Source organism: Sus scrofa, chromosome 8 (assembly GCF_000003025.6).
Source record: "Sus scrofa isolate TJ Tabasco breed Duroc chromosome 8, Sscrofa11.1, whole genome shotgun sequence".
Classification (NCBI taxonomy): domain Eukaryota; kingdom Metazoa; phylum Chordata; class Mammalia; order Artiodactyla; family Suidae; genus Sus; species Sus scrofa.
The window spans coordinates 78,230,388-78,256,215 of record NC_010450.4 but is presented as its reverse complement, the minus strand read 5'-3'; the positions used below and the strand labels follow the sequence as shown (position 1 = coordinate 78,256,215).

At 34.5% G+C, this 25,828-nt stretch overlaps 1 protein-coding gene across 6 annotated transcripts in view; it reads right to left on the bottom strand.

Annotated features, from left to right (window-relative positions):
• Positions 1 to 25,828, bottom strand: part of LRBA (LPS responsive beige-like anchor protein) — a 710,221-nt gene that overhangs the window by 424,092 nt on the left and 260,301 nt on the right. For all 6 annotated transcript variants that reach the window (XM_021100638.1, XM_021100636.1, XM_021100637.1 and 3 more), the window contains one exon: positions 23,547 to 23,655. In XM_021100638.1, coding sequence (XP_020956297.1) covers positions 23,547 to 23,655 — 109 coding nt within the window. The remainder of the gene's footprint in view (positions 1 to 23,546; positions 23,656 to 25,828) is intronic.

Sequence of the window (25,828 nt, the reverse complement as noted above, 5' to 3'; positions counted from 1 at the left end):
TGTATCTACGTGTATGCGTGCTGGGAGAGGGGGTCTCATTACAGACCAAGAGGCTTAGGTTTCATTATGCCATGGTGATAAAGACAGGTCTTGGGCCAGTGCAAGGTAGGGAGTTTGAATTTAGACTTCTTCATAAACCCATGTACCTTGTGAAAAACTATACTCTTAGTGGAAGGAAATGTGCCAAATCAGCTATCTCTCTGACTGTTCTGAGTGGGAGAAATGTGAAACCTCAGAGTTCATAATCAGGGCCCTGCCCACACAACGGATTGTGGTCCAATTCAAGAAGTTATGTTAAAGCAGCACTGGCTGTTAATATCCCCAGGACATAAGGCAGGAGCAAATAGATAAACCCTCTGAAGAGACACACTTTCAGACAAGGTATGAATTCTTCTCACTGATGAAGTTATACCAAAGATAAATCACATTCACAATTCCCAGTGCATTATGCATTATGCCTTATGCAATGAATGACAGAAGACACAACAAACAGCAAGGGTAGATGTCTTCTTGACCAGTATTATATTATTAATTAAGATATAAAATCAGTATGATTAGAATTATTAAAGATGTAAAAGAATTATGTAAAGATATGTATTTACATAAATTCTGTCAAGATGTAAAAGAATTATTTCATTTATAAAAATGAAAGAATGGAAAAGAATTTTTAAATATCTATAAAAATGAAGATAAGCAATAAAAGTAAATGAAAAATGAGCCATGCCTGCTGCATTGGTCAGCAGACTGAAAAAAGGGAAATGGAACAAAGAATTAGATGGATTAAATTACTAGTTAATATGACACCATGTAATTTAGGAAATTAGGAGGGTACTTTTTGAATCTTACCTCCAAGTAAAAGTTTCTCTTTCTTACAGAAAGCAAGAACACGGTACATCACAATGCAAATAATTACATTCTTTAATTCTATAAACATTCAATCTATTAACCCAACTACTGTGTTAAGCGATAGGAATCAAGAGGAAAAACACACTTTCCATGGCAAAGAATCTAGGACAACTATTTATTGTTACTGACAGTATTTGTTTGAATTTAAAATGTTTACCTTCATCCTAACAACACTCTAAAAAACTATGATAATACTGTTGACAGATCATGTTAGGACAAGTTTACCTTTTTTTTTTTTTTTTTTTTGTTTTTAAGCCCACACCCTCAGCATAAGGAGTTCCCAAGCTAGGAGTCTACTCAGAGCTACAGCTGCTGGCCTCCACCACAGCCACAGCAACACCAGATTCAAGCCACATCACCTACACTACAGCTCACAGCAATGGCGGATCCTTAACCCTCTGAGCGAGGCCAGGGATCGAACCTGCAACTTCATGGTTCCTAGTCAGATTCGTTTTCACTGTGCCATGACGGGAACTCCCAAGTTTACTAATGTTTAAACAGAGTAATTAATCTTACATTGTTCACTGACACTCAAAGCAAAATATATATAATGATACCATAAAAAGTTGTCTAAATGGTATAAAATATGTAAAAATTTAATTTTTAAAATAATAACTCCCTGGGTTCTTTCAAAAGAGAAGTAAGAGAATATCATGTGTATGTTCAATTTCTACCAAAAAAAATTCTGTTCTTCTACTGAAGACAGTGCCTTCACACAGCACTGAGTTATTAGAAAAAATGCTCTCCTATGATTTGCCAGACTGAGTCATCTAAAAATTATTACCCAGAGGCTCCCCCTGTGGCACAGTAGGTTAAGAATTTGACTGCAGTGCTGGGGTCACTGCAGAGGCATGGGTTTGATCCCCTGCCTTGTTCAGTGAGTTAAAGGATCTAGTGTAGGTGCAGCTGCAGCTTGGATACAATCCCTCACCCAGGAACTTCCATATGCTCTGGGTGCAGCCATTAAAAAAAATACATATATTACCCAGACATCACGACATTAGAATTATCTTCAAAGAGTTTCTCAGCAATATGCAGATAAAATGATAAGAATGCACTGTGTTATTATGCATAAATGAATGCCATATATCATTTATATAGATTTTTTTCTTGCCATAACTGAAGAAAAAGCATTGAAAAAGTAAAAAATGAGTTCTAAATTTCCACGTTTTTAGTGACCTGCATTTACAAAAAAGTAACAAAACTATTCTTTACTTTCTTTATTCAACCTCTCTTGAATAAATGCCATGCATACAAAAAAACAGATACAGAACGTAGAATCATATACTGGCATTCTCCTTAGATAATTCTTTCTGGGGGAACATGCAAAGTATAACTCTGAAGAAGTATACTTTGCTGTAGTTTCAGATAGCTCATAAAGCTCTGAGTCAAAACATTTGCATTTTCATTGATCAAATTCTGTTACCTCACACCTCCATGATATGGTCACTCATTGTCTGACAGGGTGAATGGGGGCACACATTGCTAAAAGCAAAGATCCTGCATACATCAACTCTTTCAACTTATCTTACTGAGCAAAGGCTATGTGAAAAGCACTATGCTGGGAGCTCTAGGGGAATGGAAGTCCTGCCCTAGGAGTTTAGAAATCATGAGGGGATTAAGGCATGAAACAAATAACTATAACATAAAGCACACACCTGCACTGTTTGTCAGTGAGAACTCAGAGAATAAGACTGCCTGGAATAAAGAAGTGATTATTTAAGTGATATTGCCTATTGTAACCAAGAATAAATTTTCTTTCCTGTTGACCTAAAGTTGTTCTTTCAATCAAAATACAACCCTTGTGGAGTTCCCATCGTGGCGCAGTGGTTAACGAATCTGACTAGGAACCATGCATGAGATTGCAGGTTTGATCCCTGGCCTTACTCATTGGGTTAAGGATCTGGCGTTGCTGTGAGCTGTGGTGTAGGTTGCAGACGTGGCTCAGATCCCATGTTGCTGTGGCTCTGGCTAGGCGGGGAACATCCGTATGCCCCAGGAGTGACCCTAGAAAAGGCAAAAAGACAAAAAACAAAACAAAACAAAAAACCCAAAATACAACCCTTGCAGTTCCTGATGTAGCTCAGCAGAAACAGATATGATTAGTAACCATGAGTACACAGGTTCAATTCCTGGCCTCGCTCAGTGGGTTAAGGTTCTGGCATTGCTATGAGCTATGGTGTAGCTGCAGACCCGACTCGGATCTGACATTGCTGTGACTGTGGTGTATGCCAGAAGCTGTAGCTCCGATTCGACCCCTAGCCTGAGAATTTCCATATGCCGTGGATGAGGCCCTAAAAAGACAAAAAAAAAAAAAAAAAAAAAAATACAAGTTTTGTAGTCATGAACAGTTGAGGAATCTTTGAATGGAATAAACATTTTCTGTACTCTAAAGATCATTTCTCCTACTTATTAAAATGACTTCCAATTCCATATGTAACCCAAACATGATCTACAGAGACTTCCAAGCCTATAAAATATAATCTAGGGGAAGAAATATTCATGTTCATAAAAGACCAAAATGTCAAATTAAGATTTTATAGAGAATCAAGCAGCATGGTATAATGCTTACTGGCATACAACAAATACTCAAGAAATATTAGATATTAATATATGAACACCAGTAAGGCAAAGAAGAGAATGCTAAATTAAACATTTCACTTCACACTCTTAAATCAGTTAGAATTCCCAAGAAGACTATTTTTTTTTTTAAATGCAGGTGTATGTTCTTCAGTTCTTTTTATTTATTTATTTATTTATTTGTTTGTTTGTTTATTTATTTTGTCTTTTTGCTGTTTCTTTGGGCCGCTCCCGCGGCATATGGAGGTTCCCAGGCTAGGGGTCCAATCGGAGCTGTAGCCACCAGCCTACGCCAGAGCCACAGCAACGCGGGATCCGAGCCGCGTCTTCAACCTACACCACAGCTCACGGCAACGCTGGATCGTTAACCCACTGAGCAAGGGCAGGGACCGAACCCGCAACCTCATGGTTCCTAACTGGATTCGTTAACCACTGCGCCACGACGGGAACTCCGTATTTTTTTTTCATTAAACAAACATTTACTGAACAGCAATTATGTACCTTTTACTAAAAATTGAAAATAACCAAGGGGCAAAAGACAAGCATGATTTCAACACTTACACATTGATAAGGCATAATAACACGTAACTAAAGAAATTATAGGAGTTCCCATTGTGGCGCAGCAGAAACGTATCCGACTAGGAACCATGAGGTTGCGTGTCTGATCCCTGGCCTCACTCAGTGGGTTAAGGATCTGGCGTTGCCATGAGCTGTGGTGTAGGTTGCAGACGAGGCTGGGATCCTGCGTGGCTGTGGCTGTGGTGTAGGCCAGCAGCAACAGCTCCAATTCGACTCCTACCCTGGGAACCTCCATATGCTGCAGGTACAAACCTAAAGAAAAAAAAAAAAATTACTTTATCTATTGTTTATTATTAAGTCAATTGCTTTTAAAAAGGCCTAAAAGAATACTGTGCAGGAGGAAAGAGTTACCTCCTTTGGTAGGGTGGGCCCAGAAGGCCTCTTAAGGAGGTGACTTAGAAAGGGGAACATAAAGGTCAGAGGTTACATGTTACATAAGCAAAAAGTAGACAGAAGAGCACACTCTGCTAAGACATAAGGTCAATGTGCAGTCCTACGCTTAACATATCAGCATCATCTGACAGTTCATTGTTCTTTAAAAACTTTTAAAAGTAGCCTTTCAGAACATCAATTTCTGGCTTTCTATCTACCTACGGGAAGAAGAACATTCTGTCACTGTTCACTCAGGTGGCGACTGCATCCTGATCGTGGTGTTTAATACCACCAGTTATGGTCGGATCTCCCAATTTGTACCCTGAGCCGGCACTCCTCCCACAAATTTCAAGTTTATGTATCCAACTGCCTAACGAACATCTCAGTTTAAATGGCTCATAGGCATTTCAAACGTATGTTCAAAACTGGGCTCTTGACCCTCCCTCATGGCTCTAACCTGCTCCTTCTGAAGTCTTATCACTTGAGCAACTCCATTCTTCTACATCCTCAAACCATAACCTTCTCTCCAGCCTTGATTGCCCTTCATTCTCTCAACATAACACATTACATCCATCAGCATATCCTGTTAGCTCTACAGTGAAACAGATGAAGATGCCACCACTTCTCACTACCTTCAATCCCATCAGCCCAGTTCAAGTAATCATTTCTTCTCTTGGGCAGTACAGTCACTGATCTTCCTATTTAGGCCCCTGCCTCCCCTCAGTCTCTTGTTAAAAGAGCAACCAGAATGAGGTCCTCAAAACGTTACTCAGATTGTCATTTCTCTGCTCCTAACCCTCCAATCGTCTCCCAACTGTTAATAATGAAAGTCACTGCTATGGCTAACAATGTCTTATACGATCCAGCCCAACAACAACTCTTTAACCTCACATCCTTCTCTTTGCCCATTAATGCATCCAACCTAAATACATTGGGTTTCATATGATCCTACAAATGTTCCAGGCATGCACTTGGCTGAAAGCATTTGTACCATGTGTTCCCTCACTGTGGCACACACTTCCCTCTGTCATCACCACGTACTCCTTCACCTACTTGAAGCTCTTTTCAGTGAGGGCCTTCCTATCACCCGATTTAAAATAACCATGCGACATTTGGCTTTTTTTTTCTCCAGAGCACTTTCTAAAGTCTGTCTTTAGAATCACCACCTTGGTTTTACTGTTTATAATCTGTTTTCCTTCAAAAGCATGTAAGTTCTAAGAGACCAGGTATTTATGTCAGTTTTGGAAATTCTTTCTCAGTCCCAGAACAGTGTTTTGTGACACAGCAATATGCTCCGTAAATACCTCTGAAGAAAATGAATGTATAGAGACTCTGATAGAAGAAAGAGATCAACACAGTAAGAGTTGAAAGATTAGTGTGATTAATGCAGAATGACATAAGGAGACTAGCAGAAGATGAAATGGGGGAAAAAGTAAAAGTTAGATAACATAGGGCCTCACAAGTTATCGTAAGTGCTTTGTGTGTTTTTTTGTTTTTTGGGTGCTTTTGGGGGGGTTTGTTTTAATGAGCAATAAAAAAACCACTGAAGTGTTACAGAGGAAGGAGATGATGTGTGTTATGTGACCAGTTCATGTTTTAGAATCTTTTGTACTGATATGTAGAAAACATGAGAATGGAGTAAGATTAAAAATAGGAGGCATGTTGCTATCATGCAGATGAAAGGTGGTAGTCTGAACTAGGGCAAAAGAAACAATACAAATACATTAATTTCAAGACACACTGTAAAGACTGCATTTCCAGGATGCTTGAATATACAGCAGAGGAAAAACAGAATTCAAGGATGACTGTTAACTTTCTGATTTTGTAGGCTGGTAGGAAAGGAAAATCAAAAGTCTTTTTTTTTTTTTTTCTTTTTAATGGCTCCACTCACAGCATATGGAAGTTCCCAGGCCAGGGATTAAATCTGAGCCACAGCTGTGGCCTACACTGCAGCTACCGGGTCCTTTAACTCACTGCACCAGGCCGGGGATCGAACCTGTGTCCCCACAACGACCCAGCCACTGAAGTCAGATTGTTAACCCATTATGCCAAAGAACTCCAAGAGTCCTTTTTAAACTTATTAAATACAATGTAATTAAGATAACAGCAGCTCACATACATGGAATAATTTACTATATGCTAGACATTGATCTCAGTGTTCTAGATGATCTCATTTAACTCTCAGAACTCTATCATAATCCTCACTTCACAAAAGAGAGACACAAGAACTGAGAAGTTAAGAAGGTTAAACTACTGAGTATTAGAGTCCATATCAAAACCTCAGCAATTTGAATCCAGCTCTTAAAACTCAAGCTATATGGCACTGTGAAAAATCGAAGTGTATATGTAAAATACAGTTAAGTAAGTCTGGCACTCAGAAAAGGAACTTGGATCAAAGACATAAATTTCAAAATTAGCAAACTAAAGATAGTATTTAAGAATTATAGAAACAGGAGTTCCCATCATGGCTTGGTGGTTAACGAATCTGACTAGGAACCACAAGGTTGTGGGTTCGATCCCTGGCCTTGCTCAGTGGGTTAAGGATCTGGCGTTGCCATGAGCTGTGGTGTAGGTTGTAGATGCGGCCTGGATCCCACATTGCTGTGGCTGTGGTGTAGGCCGGCAGCAACAGCTCTGATTAGACCCCTAGGCTGGGAATATCCACATGCCATGGGAGGAGCCCCAGAAAAGGCAAAAAGACAAAAAAAAAAAAAAAAAAGAATTATAGAAACAGATTACACTACTTAGCAAGAGACCACAGACACATAAGAAAAGGCTTAGGATAAAGTTCTGAGGCGCTTCCTCATTTAAAGGCTATGCAGAGAAAAGATACTAGAAAAACTACAGAGAAGGGGAGACAGGAGAGAACACTTGCTAGCATTAGACATTGAGATGAGGTTTACTCAAAAACAGAGAGATAAATGCTGGTTTGGATTACACTGAGGTCACTGGTAATCCCAAGAAGTTTCAAGGGAGTGGTGGTGGAAGTAGAAGCCTGATTGCCCTGAAGCCAAAATGACATGAGGAAGTTCAGAGGAAAGAGAAAGTTTATAGGTTGAAAACCAATGTAGGGATTGATTACTCGACTGAAAGAAAAATAGGAGCCAGGAGAGTGAAGTCAAGAGAAGGTTCTGAGTTTGTTTTTAGTTTAGTTATAGATGGAATGTATTACAACATGCTCCGGTGCTTTCTCAGGAGAAAAGGAAACTTGATCAGGAAAGAGAAAAGTGTTCAAAGTCTTGAGAAGTGGGAGTGAGGAAGGGCTCCAAAAACCCAAACAGATCTGCACTAAAAAGGGTGGAGCTCTCTAACAGGTGAGGCTTAACAGACAAATATATATTGAATTGCTTGGTGATGGACAGATTCAGCATCATTCCACTCTAATAAATTTTGCAATAAATAGGAGTTGAGGGCTTCAGCTGACAATATGTGCAGAGTAGGGTATTTGGTTTTGAGGAAGAGGAAAAGATATGAAGGAAATAATTTACTCAGGGTATGGGAATTAAAGCCTTCCAGAGAAACCTAATAGGGTAACTGGAAAATACTAAAAGCCTATTAAAGTTTGGGAGTGTGGATGGAATGGTAAATGAATTAGTGCAACTGAGTACTTGCCAAAGTATGTGATACACTCAGTTGTTAAGATGCCTTGGGGCTCTTCTCATCCACCACACTCTATGGATGGCTTCAGCTCCTATCAATCCACTAAAAGCATCCAAATATAACATGCGTATTCAGATATATCTTATCTAGGCGTGAACTCTTTATTTAGCCCCCCAAACCAAACCCTCAGTATGTTCCAAACTACACAATTTTCCAACATGTTCTTTCTCCTAATATCCCAATCAAGAGGATTATAGTATCTAGCAACTCAACAAAACAAACTCTTTTAAGCCTTTTACATCACTCAATATACTCAACAGCTCCACATATTCAAAAACATGTTAAAAAATAAATAAGGTAAAATTCACATTAAATTAGCCATCCTAAAGGGCACAATTCAGTGGCATTAAGCACATTCACAATGTTGTGCAACCAACAATAGATCAAGTTGAAAAACATTTCCATCCCTTTAAAGTCAACACTTAAGCACCTTCTTCCCATTCTCCATTCCCCAGCCAGAGGCAACCAACAATCTGAGTCCCATCTTTATGGATTTATCTATTCTGAATATTTCATATAAATGATTTATACATCTTTTTTTCTGTGTTTGTCCTCTTCCACTTAGCATTAAGTTTTGAGAGTTATCTATATTGTAGCATGGATTTAGTACTTTATTCCTTTTTCATTACTGTATAATATTCAATTTAATATACCATAATTTGTTTATCTACCCATCTACTGCTGGACATTTTGGCTGTTTCTACCTCCTGGATACTGTGAACAGTGCTGCTATGAACATACATTTTATTAGTCAAGTTTCTTCAAAGGAACAGAACCATAAGATATACAGATATATACATAAGAGACTTATTAAAGCCATTGGTTCATGGGGTCAAGAAGTATCATGAGCACCATCTGGAAGTGAGACAACCAGAAAAACTGGTGGTGTAATTCAGTCCAGGAATTTGGAGGCTAAATGGTGTAAGTCCTCCTCTTACCTGGAAAGCCTAAGAACCAGGGGCACCAACATCCAAGTACAGAAGAAGATAAATGATGACTCAACTCAAGAACAGAGAATTAATTCATCCTTCCTCTACCTTTCTGTGCTATGCAGGCCCTCAATGGATTGGATTATGCCCACTGGCACTCAGGAGGGGGATATTCTTAATTCACCGCACTTATTCAAATACTAATCTCTTCTGGCAACACCCTCACAGATACACCCAGCGATAATATTTTAACAGCTATCTGGACACCCTGGTCAAGATGACACACAAAGTAAACCACAGAGACATTCATGTGAACTTGTTTGAATAACTACTTTCAGTTCACCTGGACACATTTCTAGGAGTAGAGATGCTGTGTCCTATGGTAATTGTGTTAAATTTCTGGGAAACTATTAGACTGTATCCACAGCATCTATACCATTTTATATTCCACCAACAGTCAATAACGGTCCTGCTACCTTCATATCCTTGCCAATATTTGTTATTGTCTATCTTTTTAACTTTAGCTGTCCTAGTGGGGGTGAAATGGGATATCATTTTGATTTGTATTCACCTAATGACTAATGCTATTGAACATCTTTCCATTTTGTTTGTTGGCCATTTGTCTATCTTTAGAGGAAAGTCTATTTAGGTTCTTTGCTCATTTTTCATTTGGGTTGTTTGGTTTTTTGTTACTGGGTTGAAAGAAATTAACATCTAGATAATAAACACTTTTATGAGATATAAATTTGCAAATATTTTCTCCCATTGTATAGGGTATCTTTTTCTTTCTTAATAATGCCCTGTAATACACAGTTTTTAATTTTGATGACATGCAATTACCCATTTTTTCTTTAGTTGCTTCTGATTTTACATCATATCTAACAATCTATTTCCACATACAAAGTCATGAATATTTACCTCTATATTATCTTCTAAGAGTTTGTGAATTCATTCTTATTGTATATGATGTGAGGTATCAAGTTAATTCTTTTGTATGTGGATATCGAGTTGTCTTAGCACAATTTATTGAGACTATTTGTTTCTCATTGAATTATCTTGTTTCAATTTATTGAGACTATTCTTTTCTCATTGAATTATCTTGTCAAATATCAATTAATCTTTATTTACAAATTTATATCTAGATTCTCAACTGTATTCATCTGTTCTATATGTCTATAATACTGCTGGTACCATGATTATTACAGCTTTGTAGTAAATTTTTTAAATGAGGAAGTATAAGTGCTCCAATTTTGTTCTCTTTTAAGAAAGTCTGTTTTGGCTACTCAGGGCCACTTGCAATCCCACAGGAATTTCAGGAATAAATAATTTTTTAAATATCCATCTCTTTTTTAGATGCAATTTTTCATTCTCAAATTTAAACTTTTCATCTACTTAATTACATTCTATGGTCTAATACTCTGCTGAAAACACGGAAAAAAGATAATTATCAATTAAAACAAAAACATTTGTATCGTTACCACACTTCTATTTGATGCCATATTAATTTATTATGCCAGAAAATTGTATTTAACAATGTAATAAAAGATGAAGAACAAAACAGAACAGTAGATTTAGAGAATTAAGCTAGTAAATATTTTAAATTGCTTATTAATCAATCATATACCATACATCTACCGGTAAAACCAGATTCTCAATAAAGGACTTGAAATATTAACAGTTTAAATACTATAATTCTAAATAAGTCCACAAGTTAAGATTGTACAAGGACATTTATTGGCTGTTCATATATGAATTCATTAATATTTTAAAGAATGACCATTTGAGACATCTAAAAATAGAAAGCTGTAAGTAGATGCTCATAATTTATTCCAAGGAACTACATTACCTATGAAAGGTGCTTTCTGCAGTAATGGAGAATAATGGGCCTTGAATTACAAGCATAATACTCTCTGAAGACAGATATGTGGCTCAGTAGTCAGTAAACATGTCTCAAAAAACTGTCTATATCAAAAACATCCCTCATAGAAATATGATTGATAAAGTACTGCCAAAAAAAAGACACGAGATTTCTTATGTTTAAAATTCTTCTGCTCTTTTATAACCAAAAGATTCATTAAATCCTATGGTAATTAGCCAAACTTGTAGTTTTAAGTAACTGCTTCTACCTACACTTAGAGAATACAGGTTTTGAAATTATACTTCATTGCATAACCTAGTCTGACATTCTAAGAAAGAGTCTAAGTCCCTATAAATTACTGGGAGAAAGTCACTTAGAGCACTCACATCTCTAATATACATCAGATTTATATTTAGATTAATGTTTAAGATTAAAATTTTAGGTTCATATTGAGAAGAAAGTAAACCATTCACTGCATATAACTGCCAAACACAGACTGTAAAATGGCACTTTAAAAGAATTAAAACTATGTGGATGTCTTACGTTTTATGCGTGAAGAAACACAAATGAACAGAAAAGGCCAACAAATTTTTAAGTAGCTGGAAATGCTAAATTTAATTACTAAAAAGAAATCATGCAGAGAGCCTGGCTGACAAATAAGATTTACAATGAACTCAGGAAGTCAAGTAAAAGTATGAAGACATTTTCAATATCTACAGATAATCAGAAACTCAGATTTAAAGAGTGTATGGATAATATACATATTCCCCAAACTCTACAGCATTAGAATACAGTAAACTATTAGCTCAACGACAAAGTAGTAAAACTAAAAAAAAAAATTTCACACAGAAGATTTACCATTATATTTGATATATAAAAGTGATATATATGAAATATGAAACATAAAACAGGCAGCACATTTTTCATTAATTAGACAAATCAATTAAAGCACTAGGAAAGCTAAATACACTATGGATAATTCCTATTAAAAAGAATACTGGTTGGTGAATTTTATTTGTCTCCTCATCACAGATCTTTGACATAAGAATTATATTTATTCAACTTATGATTTCAAATCTTATAATCTGTACATATATATACATATATGATATATGCAACATATATACATGTTACACATGTACATATTTATGTGGATGAATAATATTGCACTGTTTGAATATCCTAGATTTTGTTTATCCATTCATCACTTGACAGACATTTGGGTTAATTCCACTTTTGGGTTATTATAAACAACATTTTTATGAACATTTGTGTATAAGGGTTTACGTGAATGTATGTTTTCAATTCTCTTGGGTATATACCTAAGAGTGGAATTATTGGGTCATATGCTAATTCTATAATTAACCATTTAAGAAACTGCCAACCTGTTTTCCTACAAGGCTGCACCATTTTAGGCTCCTACCAATGTGTTCTAGTTTCTTCACATGTCCACCAACTCTTGTTATTAGCTGACTTTATTATAACCATTCTAGGAGGTATGATGTGATATCTCACTGTGGTTTTGATTGCATTTTCTTAATGATAATGATGTTAAGTATCTTTTCACATGCTTATTGGCCATTCGTATATCATCCTCAGAGAAATACCTATTCAAATCTTCCGCCTAAATGTCTCCTTACAATTTTTTTAACACTTTTATAACTACTTGATAATCAGAAGTCAGTTCTTTTTTTTTTTTTTTTTTTTTTTTTTTTGTCTTTTGAGGGCTGCACCCAGAGCATATGGAGGTTCCCAGGCTAGGGGTCCAATCGGAGCTGTTGCTGCCAGCCTACGCCACAGCCACAGAAATGCCAGATCCGAGCTGTGTTTGAGACCAACACCACAGCTCATAGCAATGCCAGATCCTTAACCCACTGAGAGAGGCCAGGGATCGAATCCATAACCTCATGGTTCCCAGTCAGATTTGTTTCCACTGTGCCACAATGGGAACTCCAGCAGTCAGTTCTTATTGACACTGATCCCTAATATAATTTCCACATTAAATTTTCATAGAGCTAATCATGCCTTACTGAACATCTTGCAAAAGAGTCTAGAATATATATATTTATCTTTTCAAATGGGATTGATAAGCACTTACTTGAGTTCTTTAAAAATTCCCACTGGGAATTTTACTATGATTATAGATTACAGATCAGAGTGTTTTGGGTATTGGGTCTGGTTTTTTTTGTTGTTGTTGTTTTTTAACAAACAAAAAAGCCTATAAATATAAGCTAAATTTCAAAGTAGGCCAATTTGAAATCCTCAATAAACTTCAAAGTTAAAAATTACACATACCATACTATCTACTATAATGCAATAAAATAATAACAAAATCTGAACAAACAATAAAAGACAAAATCCTTGAATAATTACTAGATCAAAAATATACAATTTACAAAATTTAAAAAATGAGTATGTCATGTAATAAACAGGATGAGGCCACTGCTGTCCTCAGAGTAATGTTAATATTCCAAACAGTTTCCATTTTTTAAAAAAGAATACTTTCAACAAAACAAGAAAAAAAGGGAAAAACACAAAAGGAATGCAAGGGAGGGAAAAAAAAACAGTTATCAAAAGATGCAAGTGATTTAGAAAACAACTCAACCAATCAATAAATAAGCCCATGACTTGGCTCTTTGAAAAAAAAAAAAAAGCTAATATATGTTTTTTATGACAATAGTATATAAGGAAAAGCAAATCAACATCAGTTATAAATAATTATAAAAATTATAAAATTCTTTAAAAAATCAGAATTGGTTAAAAATTCTCAACCTGGAAGGATTTCTTCATATAAGGGAATCTAAAAAATTTTATTAATGTACAACATAATTTCTATAGATGCCATAATACAAACATAATCTTACTAAACAATGATAAAGATACAAAAGAAAATTCAGTCACAAACACCTATGTAACAACAAAATGCAGAGTTCAAAATTATTAATTGCATAACAGGCAGTAATAATTTTTACTTTTTGTAATATGATAATAATTAAAAATATAAATGTCTATAAGAAGCCTGGCATTATAATAATAATTATATTTACAGAAATACACAAAAATACAATGGTTTTTATTTTTATTTTTTTTAAGGCTGCACTTGCAGCATATGGAAGTTCCCAGGCTATGGGTCACATTGGAGCTACAGCTGCCAGCCTAAACCACAGTCACAACACTCAGGTTCAGAGCTGCGTCTGCAACCTACACCACAGCTCATGGCAATGCCAGATCCTTAACCCACTGAGTAAGGCAACGGACGGAACCTGCAACTTCATGGTTCCTAGTTGGATTCATTTCCACTGCACCATGACGGGGAACTCTGACAATGGATTATTATATAAAGCAACAAAAAATGAGGAAGCTCAATATATATTGACAACACACACACACACACACACACACACACACAAACAAGGTGCAAAATTGTATATACCAAGTATTTATCTGTGTTAAAGATACATGACATATTTGTATTCCCTAAATAAAATATTTCCTTGCTGGGGGTGGGGGCACAAAACAAGAAACTGATAATGCTGATTCCCCTGGCACAAGTGTGCAAATGAGAGATTTTCCTACAAAATCTTTTGTATAGTTATAAATATAAATTTTTACCAATTTTTTAAAAATTAAGTTAAAAAAACTGAGAGGAATGACCGTGTTCAAGGTCACCCTCACTACAAATAGAAGTAATGTAGTCCTTAAAAAAAACAGGAGTCCATATGCTTTTATTTATCAAAGTGAAGATTATTCAATTATGGCAACAGCACAACTAAAATGGGAAAAGAATATAACATGAAGGGTTTTGAAAAGAAATTTGTCAATATGTATTAAGGTACCCAAAAGAGTTCATAATCCAATCCCAGATTTTTATTTAAATGAATTTATCCCATGTAGAAAATCAGAACCGCAAAAAAGACTTATGAGTATTGATATTCTTCATGGCATTCTTTGTAAAACATACAGAATTTAAGTATCTAAAGAATTTGAATAAGAAATGGTAAAATTAATTACAACATGTTTATACTCAGCAATATCACAGCTTTACAAATCATGTTTTTAAAAAAAATTTTTTCATGATGGCAAACCGCTGAGAAAACAATTATTTTAATGTCAGAAATTTTAAAGGTACCATTATGATTCTAATTTGGTATGTGAGTACTTTCAGTAAATGAATGAATATACATGTATTTTTTTCAGACTTTTGTATACATATATATATACATATATATATGTATATAAAATGATTTACATTTTTTTCCATTATAGGTGGTTTACAGTGATCTGTCAATTTTCTACTGTACAGCATGGTGACCCAGTTACACATACATGTATACATTCTTTTTTCTCACATCATCGTCATAAGTGACTAGACATAGTTCCCAGTGCTACACAGCAGAATCTCACTGCTAATCCATTCCAAAGGCAATAGTCTGTATCTATTAACCCCAAGCTCCCAACCCATCCCACTCCCTCCCCCTTCCCCATGATAACCACAAGTCTATTCTCCAATTCCATTACATGTATTTTTAAAAGACAACAGGGTATATGGGAATTATATGCTACTTTTTGTTACTTCTTTTAAGTCTCTAATTGTGTTTTCTTTTTCCTGTCACATGGAAGTTCCCAGACTAGGGGGGTAGAATTGGAGCTATAGTTGCTGGCCTACACCACAGGCACAGCTACTGCTGGATCCCAGCCGCTTCTGTGACCTATACCATGGCGCACAGGAACGCTGGATCCTTAAACTACTGTGCAAGGCCAGGTATTAAACCTACGTCCTCATGGATACTAGTCAAGTTTGTTAACCACTGAGCCATGATCGGAACTCCTTTTCTTTTCTCTAATTATTTCAAATTAAAGTTAAAAGAAAAACAATAAACCAGTGTTAAAGCTAAATAATGAATGATTTCTATTTCTATTTTCCGTATTTTCTAAACTTTATAATAAGCATGTATCATTTCTATAATAAGAAAAATAAAACACTTATTTTGATTAAAAGAAAGCAAGTGACCATCAATCACGAAAAATGTAACTAGTAAAGCGATAAACTGGATAATTCACCATAACCCTAAAATTGGTGGTTTAAGTCTCTAATATTAGTTAATACACTTCACACTTGATCAGAATTGTCAAATATATGTTGAATAATATATTATCTCAACAGCAAAATATTTTGTGATACCATGAGGTCAACAGAGAATATAGGGACAGAAAACTACACTGGGTTATTGTTATAAGATCTGAATTCTGGCTCAAAATTATCAATTAAATAGCTATGTAACCAAGGCCAAATCACATCTCAATCTATCCTTACATACTTTTACAGACCTGCTGTGGTGCTGAAATGACAAAATCATCTTAAACCACTCAGGAGATGGTGTTAGAGAGGTCACATAGCAGAGTGGTCCTGACTCTGTATCAGATTACTTGGGCTCAAATACTAGCTTTATCAGATATTTGCTATGTGACCTAGAACAAATCCTTTAATCTCCCTGTGCTTCTAGTTCCCTTACCTATAAAAGCAGGATATTGATAATAAGAGTTACCTAAAAGGATTCTTATAAAGATTTTTTAACACAAGTTAAAAGCTTAAACAAGTGTTGTTATAGAAGAGTTCACTAATATTAAAAAATGTAAAAGTACAAAAAATTCACTACTTTATTTAAAAATATTTTGTTTGCTAATGTGAAAAAATACTTGAATCCTTCATCTAAAAGAAAAATATATAGATTGCTATATTAAAAATTAAACTAGTGCTTTTATGCCTTTTACTCCTAAAAAAGAATGTTTCTATTACTTCAAATAAACTGACTAGCCATCTACTTTGCCATTCCATTGAGACTAATGAGAAGTAAGTTCTATTGTATAACTTGAAATTCAGAACAACATCAGCCAGAGGGCATAAGGAATTCTCACTAAAGTAGACTTTAACTTACACATATTCCTAAAAATTAAGTTATTACATGATAATCTTGATCACATCTTTTAAAGATGTAACACATTCATTTAAATAAACTAACTTTGATAGACAATTCTAATCCGACCTGCGTCGGCAACCTATACCACTGCTCACAGCAGCGCCAGATCCCACTGGGTGAGGGCAAGGATCAAACCCTCATCCTCATGGATACTAGTCAAGTTTGTAACCCACTGAGCCACAACAGGAGCTCCCTGATGGACAGTTTTTAAGCAAAAGATTTTCATGAACTGTGCACACCCATATATACACTATATTTACAAGACAGGGTACAATGTTTTGCATAATATATTTTTTAATAAACATTGTTTAGAGCTATAAGATTAAAAAATAAAGATGTACACGTAATCAATGCTGTCATGGAACCTATACATAAATCAAAAGCAGAAGATGTCAAGGATAAACAACTCCAATGATGATCATGCAATGAACTTAAAGAGATGTGCATTTCAGATCTACACTGTCATCAATCCCTTGATAATAAATGAAACAAGTCAGCTACTTTACAACCACAAATAGTGTATTAAATACATGACAACATCTCTTTTTTGCAGCAGAAAGTAACTAGCAGTAGATAAAGTTCAAATATATTATTAAAGAATGCACAGCATGAATTCAAGGCTGAATATAGATAACCTTTAGAATATAAGCTGTCTAGGAAAAAATATGCTTCATCTTGTAGAGTATTATTCAAGATTTAAGAGCAATATAGTTAGAAATATATTAAACATGAACATGCCTCAATCAATTGGGGTTCTGTGAAACAAAAGAATCCATCTTCTGTGAAAATAAAGACTAGAAAATACTAAAAATACGTTTGCTCTCTTAAAATTGACTCTCATGTGAAAGAGTTGAAAAATTTAACTAACAATAAAATCAGTTTGGAAATATTTGTTTTTATTTAGATGCTTTATTATAATACTTTAGAATATTACTTTTACAATATTATAAACCTCACAGCAAGATGATATGGATTTAAATGAAAAACTGTAGTAGATAAAGTATAAAATTAAATTAGCTTGGAATAAAGCTGCTGTATATATCAGGATTAAATTCTATTCACACATTCTATAGAAATCTAATAAAATGTGAATCAAATACATAAATTAGTGATTAAGAGATAAAATGCCTTGGTCTGGAGTTCAGTTATAACTCTAGGTTAGTTTCTCCTTATGCTGTTTTTTCACTTATAAAATGACAGATAATAACTGTACCACCTCAGAAGTTATGCTGTAAGGATTAAGTTAGTTTAAAACTTATAAAGCACCCCTTAACACTTCCTGACACGACATAAAGACTCGTGCACTATTAGCTACTGTTATTACCATTATCCCTCATCTAAATTGCAAATACATATACACCATTTGGGTCAAATCAATTTAATCTCTTCTAATATACAGAAGAATCTTTCCTCTTCTGAATTCTACTTTTTCTCCTTCCTCATTCTCTCATATCCATACACATAAGAACACATACCTCCACCACCATGATCACTAAAACTTCAAATAAAATGAATGAATTGCAATCTCAAACCAAAGTTACAAAGGAACTTCTCCATAATCAATTAGAAAGGACACTAAGGAAAAGAGCCCAGAGTAGGTTGGTAGGCTGAAATGCAATTTTGAAAGTTTTTTTCCTTTAAATTCTAAAAATTTAGCAGAAACAAATCCACCTAACAACAACTAGGAGAAAATAAACTAACAAAAATAACCAGCAACAAAAGAAACAGAACGTGAAGCACTGAACATTAAATAATTAGTTGTGATGGGGAAAATAAACATACTGGAACTAGAACTAAAGGTGTATAACCTCAGTTCTTAACCACGTCCCCATGTGCCAGAAGCAATGCTGGTAAACAGACAACATCCTAATAACTTTTCTTAATACCTTCATACATGAAGAGAAACAAACTAAGAGTATCATTATCTCTTGCTTCTACCAACTGAAGATGCTAGAAAAACTTCCACTGCAAAAATTGGTGAAGCAAGGAAATGAAAAATAGGGGCTGACTTCCTAGGACAGAAGTATATTCCAGACTACTCTCTGAAATGATGGATAATGATTCATGGCTAAGCACATTTTTCCCTGATACAAATTGCCCATATGTTTCAGGTAAGGTGGAATGAACTTGGTAGAAAATAATTAACAAAATCTTACAAGAGAAAGCAAGACTTGGATGTGCTAAGAAAGCCTCCTCAACTATCTCAAAGATCTCTCTCCCTCTCTTCATAATAGGCAAACAATACCGGGCAAAAGTCAAATTTCAAAAATCAAACTCTGGCTCAGCTAGGAAAAACTTAGCTTTACAGACATTGAGGAGGAGGGAAGGAATCACTAAAATATTCTGTTTGTCTATGGAAAACAATACTTTCATTAACATAAATCACCAATCAGTGAATAAATAGAACACAAGCCAAGAAATAAAATATTTACATAAAACTGGAAGAGACTAAACAAAAGACAAAGAATCTCGGAAGAATATGTGACAAAAAATGAAAGGAGATGCCTCATGATTATTTTCTTCTAAAAAACAACTTAAAAATACCCAAAAAGCCCACAAAAAAGATAAAAATCAAAATAAAGCGAAAAAGGAAAAGGCAGAGGTTGAAGATCGAAATAAACAAAATGAAGAACAAAACAATCAACCATAAGCATCAGGGACAAAAAAAAAAACATTAAGATTTAATTACTCATATCTAGAGATCAAAGAAAGTAAAGTAATCAAGAAATAACTAATAGATATGACAGACATCTAACACAGATTAATGTGTCACTAAATAAGGAAAAAGAGAATAAAAAGTAAAACATATTTCAAATTTTCATTTACAGAAAATTCTAAGAACTAAAGGAAAAATCTGAATTTACATTATAAACAAAGACTATGTTCCAGAAATTTTTGATAAATAATGTTTAACACTGAGTCATATTCCTATTAAGAAATGAACTCCATGGACAAATAAAGGAATCTCAAACAGCAAACAATTTAGGAAAAATATCAGAGTAGCCTCACACTTCTCTGAAAGCAACATTCAAAGTCAGAACACAATGAAGCAATGTCTATAAAGTTCTAAACGAATGCAAGTGTTAGCTAAGAACACTCAAACGATCAGGATGTCATTCAGATAAAAAGCCAGATGATTTAATATTCTGAAATAGGAAAGAATTTTAAGTTTACAGTACACATGAGCCCTTTGTGGCAGAGGAGGATGAAACCTAGCCAACTAAGAACTGAGTGAGAAGAAAGAACCTGGGGAAACTAAGAAATTATGACTAATAGAAGAGGGGGATAGTGAATTCACTTACATATATTATAAACACGCAAGTATTAACAGAATTGTGGTTACAAATATGAGTGTTAAGTATTTAGACAATATACAAATTAAAATGTGACTTTAAACACTGGGAGCTGAAGAGATAAACGAAAAGAAAGTATGAGGACCAATGTACTCAGCTCTCACAGAAGGCTATAAATTGAAATATGAACTTAAAACACAAAGTTATGAATCAAGCTCTTATTTTTTAAAAAACAAGCCATCGATCTCTTAATTTTTCATAATTTATTAACATCCTGTTTATTGAGGAAATGATGGTTCTTTTGTTAAAGAAACATTTCCTTCTGTTTTCCTGTTTTCCCATTGTTGTATTTATTTTATAAAATTTACATACAGTGCTTCAATAAGCAGCCTTCACATCTAAGCTTACATACTATTACTTTTTTTTCTTAAGAGATATATTCACAGATATATATGGGGCTGTGAGTGAGTGTGCCTATATAATTATTATTAAAATACATATGACCATGTAGCCTTCCTATAACATTAAAAATGTACATTTTAACTAAAAATATAAAAGAATACCATTGCCCATCTCATCTCCCCTATCTCCTTCAATGGTGCATTACTACTTTAAATCTCAGAAAAGTGATAGATCACAGCTTTCCTACTTTATATTTTCCTAAATATTTGCATAAATACAAAATGATTTGAGTATCATTTTCTATGTTATGGATAACTCATATTCTTCTGCGAAATCCCTATTCATATCATTTATTTGCCTACTGGGTCAACTTTTCTCTTATCATTTCATAAGAATTATTAATACAGTGAACATATTAATTTATCCATATTTCCATATTCCATTATGTCTTTCCACATTGTTGATGGTATCTGTTCTCAGCTTAATGTTACATGCAGTAACAGCTATTTACTATTATACTTTTTAAGTGCTCTTAGTTACAAAATTCTCATATACACTTCAGCTCCAGTTTTACAGTTTTCCAAATATTTTCCTGAAATATTTACTATGTCATCTTCACCCTATATCCTTACTCCATTTGGAAGTTTTTTTTTTTTTTTTTTGTATGTACTGTCTTTACAGTATTTTTTTAATTAGCATTGTTTATTTGGGAAGTCATGTACATCCTCAATATTCTTTTTTCACTAATCTTAAGCTATATTAATATATTTTTTGCCCATATTAACTGGATATTTGCATATCCAAATATGTGGATGTTCTTGATATTTACATATTTTTAAAGGGATATTTAAATTTCAAATATTCCACCATTATGCTAATGGAATGATATGCTAATTATACTGTACTGAATTTACATGTTAATTTGAGAAAAACTGACATTTATATGTCAATAAAATTTTCTCTTTTTGACTATAATGGACATTATGAAAACATTTGGGGAAATATAAGTAAGGTCTACATTTAAATAATAGCATTGTACCAATGTTAATTTTCTGACTTGATAACTGTCCAAGATTAAAACGGAGAATGGGCATAGGAAATTCTCAGTGCAGTATTAGAGGTAAAAGGGTATTATGGCTTCAACTTATTCTCAAATTCAGAAAAAAAAAAAAAAAAAAAAGAGCAGAAAAGCAAATGTGGTAAAACTTTTAACAACTGCAGAATCTAGGAGGATGGTGGATAGGAGGTCTTGTATTACTCATAATTTTCTATAAATCTCAAATATTTTCAAAATAAAAGAATGATTTTAGTTTATGCCTCTCTCTCTCATACATACACACAGAGCAAGATATACTATCCAGCATGGAAAGACTTCCAGTCATTTATATTTTGTTTTGTATTAAAGAGATTTTATATTTTTGTTATAAATTAGTATCTGTACATTTCTTATAGAATTCAACGCAAAATGGTATTTTTGTCCTAACTGTAAAACAGATCCATATTTCTGATTTTCATTCACTTCCTGCTTGCTGGTCAAAGGAAAAGTTATTAATTTTTTGGCATATTTACCTTCCATCCAATAAACCTTGCTAAAGATTTTCCAGAAGAAAAATGTTCAAGAATCTCTTAGATTTTCCTAGATCATACAATTAACAATCTGAAAGTGATAATATTTCTTCTTATCTACCATTTATATTAGCTATATTATACTTGCAAGAACATAAAAAATTTCTTAAATAATATTAATAGACTGTATCACTCTTTATTTCCTGATTTTAATGGAAGCAGCTTTAACCATTAAAAATGATTATCATTATCATATTCAGATTGTTTTCTTACATACTTTTTTCCCAGTCATTATGGCTGTATGCTAAAATTTATAATACACTTTTTTTCTCCATTTATTGATAATCTTCAGATGATTTTCCTATATTTAATGTGTTGATATAACTTATAGGCAGATATCTTAATAGCAAACCATCTTTAGAGTTCATGAGTAAATTCTAAGTAGTCACACTATACAGCTGACCCTAAGACAATGTGAGAGTTAATATATATAGAATTTATTGACCCTTCACATCCAAGGTTCTGCCACATCTGCAGTTTCAATCAAGTGAAGACTGTGAGGTACTCTAGTATCTACAATTGAAAAATAACAGCTGGGAAGTGGGCCCACATTAAACCTGCCTGTTCAAGAGTCAATTGCATGGTTCTTTCATTACATTTTTGGATCATGTTGGTTAAAGTTTAGTTAGAAGTTTATGCCCAAGTCTTTCAGTGAAATTAGTCTTCTACTGTTTTGTTTTACTAATATCTTTTTCATGTTATGATAATTGTATAAAACGCACTTGGGGAGGTTTTCATCACTTTTAATGTACCAGAAAAATATCTGCAACATTTCCTTATCTGTTCTTAACATCTAAGAAAGAACCCAGATGGTGCTTTTCAATTTTTTTTTCCAATTCTTAGCAAATGTTCCTGTCAAATATTCTAGTACACCTTAGGTGTGAATTTTTATAATTTATACAGCTACAATACCATTAATTTCCTCTATGAATTCATGTTTGTTATACATGTTCAGGAGCAACTGCTGAGACAAGCATTGGTCCCAGGATGGATTTGTCACTTGGTCCATGTTGAGGATCCAAGAAAGCTCTACGTGCCCTTATTTCTTCTCAGCTATAACCTCAAACTTCATACCTCTGTTCAGCCTCTCTCTAGAAACCTGAAAGAGCTTATCTAAATGGGGATTGTCATTGCCAGCTAACTAAAGTCCTCTACTCATTTACTTGGCTGGAAGATGATCAGAGCCTGGGCTGCAGAGACTTGTACCTTCTTTCCAGGGTTCCCCAGGATTCTCTCACAAACTATTTTTGAATTTTTGATGATACGTGTCTACTTGGATCAGGCTGCCATTTACCTACACAGTTTCCCACGACTACCATTAAAAAATAGTAACGGCCCCACACCAGTCGTATGTTTAACCTACCTCAAATTCTGCATGTCTGTGAATATCTTCTGCTCGCTGCCTGCTCAGGATAAATTCGGCTTCATTTGCTACTCTTACTAGATGATCCTTCATTGTCTGGCTCAGCAACCTATAGAAAGAGGAAGATTGTCAAATAAATGTGTAAACAAATATCATTCATTGCTCAAAGGTGGTGTATTTTGTTATTTGGGAGAGGAAAGAATGTTTACTTCTTTGATGTCATACCAAACGAAGGACATTTTTTCATACCAAATAAAGTGAAGAACATAACAGCAACAAGTTATCCTGGCAGCAGCAAATTAGCTTTTATCAAAATAACTACCAACAAAAGCAAATGAAAATGCTAGATTAAATTTATGTTTCAATCTTTTTTTAAAGTATTAGAGAGTTTCTGGGGAGTTCCTGTCATGGCTAAGCAGAAACAAATCTGACTAGCATCCATGAGTATGCATGTTCGATCCCTGGCCTTGCTCAGTGGGCTAAGGATCCAGCGTTGCTGTGAGCTGTGGTGTACGTCACAGACGAGGCTCGGATCTGGTGTTGTCGTGGCTGTGGTGCAGGCCAGTGGCTACAGCTCCAATTTGATGCCTAGACTGGGAACTTTCATATGCTGCGGGTGCGACCTAAGAAGACAAATAATAATAATAAAGCATTGGAGAGTTTCTAAAGTAGCCAAGATTTAAGGAGCCAAGATCCTAGAAAAAACTTTCAGCGTGACTTTTCCTATTGAAGAATCTGCTATTCATAGGTGGGAACAGAGAAGCTAAATGGATCTGTTACAAGTTTTACAGGGCTAGGGAGCCAAAAGCTGAATTTTATAACTTGTCAAAGAAAATAAATCCTACTAGAATACCCAGGCTTACAAAAGGAACCCCAGGAAATAGACAATAAACCAGGTCTCAAAAACACTAAACAGAGCCTCATACAACATTATGATGATTTGTACTTAAGAGTAACTGGTGCTCAAAAACCTAAACAAAATTATCAGAATTTCACAGGACAAGGAGGAAGAAAACAGAAATAATAATACAGTAAGACTCATGGTAAAATCCTAGGTTTTCCTTTCTTTTCTTTTCTTTTCTTTTTTTTTAAATGGCTGCACCCGGGATGTATGGAAGTTCCTGGACGAGGGACTAAATCCAAGCCACAGCTGCCGCAACACTGGATCCTTTGACCCACTATGCTGGGCTAGGGATAGAACCCGAGCCTCTGCAGTAACCCAAGCTGCTGCAGTCACATTCTTAACCCACTGCGCCACAGCAGTAACTCCAAAACCTTGGGTTTTCAGAAGACCTAGAAGGGCTATATGCTAGGAATAGGCAAACTGGAATAGGGCAAGCGCTCACAAAGATTTTTAAAATCCCAGCTTTGAATCAGCTCAATCTTAAATTAATGTAAATTGGCACTTAATCTAACTGCTAGTCAAATATCAAAAGAAATATTCTCTGGAGGAAGATATCATCATCTAGAGATTTTTTAATATAATTTCCTGCAATATTAAATACAACTTCCAATATTCAATCACCAATGAACAGGCAAAATAAGAGAAAACACCAAATGAATGAAAACCAAACAAGAGACAATTCAGAAAATCAAGAAGTAAAATTTTATATCTGAACTTTGAAATAAATGTACTCATACTTCGGAGTAATAAATTCTACAGAAAAATTTCAGTGGAAAATGTAAACTACAAAACTATTGAAAAAACAAATAGACATGAAATTAAGAACAGATTTACCAGCTTATTAAACTCAGCTGAAGAAGGACTACTGAAGTGAAAGCGAGGTCAGTGAAAACTAAACAGAAGCCTAGTATGAAAAATGACAAAAATTTGACAAAATAAATAATAGACATCCAGGACATGGCAAAAAGGTCTAATGAGTATATATGGTATAAGGAAAGAAAGTAGGCAAATAATTAGAAAAGAGCAATATCTTAAGAGATAACAATCACCATTTTTTGAAAACTGGAGAAAAAACATGAGTCCTATTTTGACATGACACAACTAAGTTATACCAGAGTAAAGCTCTCCAAGGGAAAAAGTCTTAAGAGCAGCAAGGAAGAGGAAGAAAGTAGAAGGGGTAAGGACACCTTGTGGCCTTAAAAGAGCAAGAATAAAACTTAAGGAAACCAGACAAGAATGCAAAGACCTCTTCAAAGTACTAAACAAAAACAGCATCTAAGAATATACCCCTCCCAAAAAAGAATATACCCCCAAATACCTTGCAATAATCAAAGGAAAGATATTAGGCTATGGCACTGAGAAGAATCTGTTTTCTGAA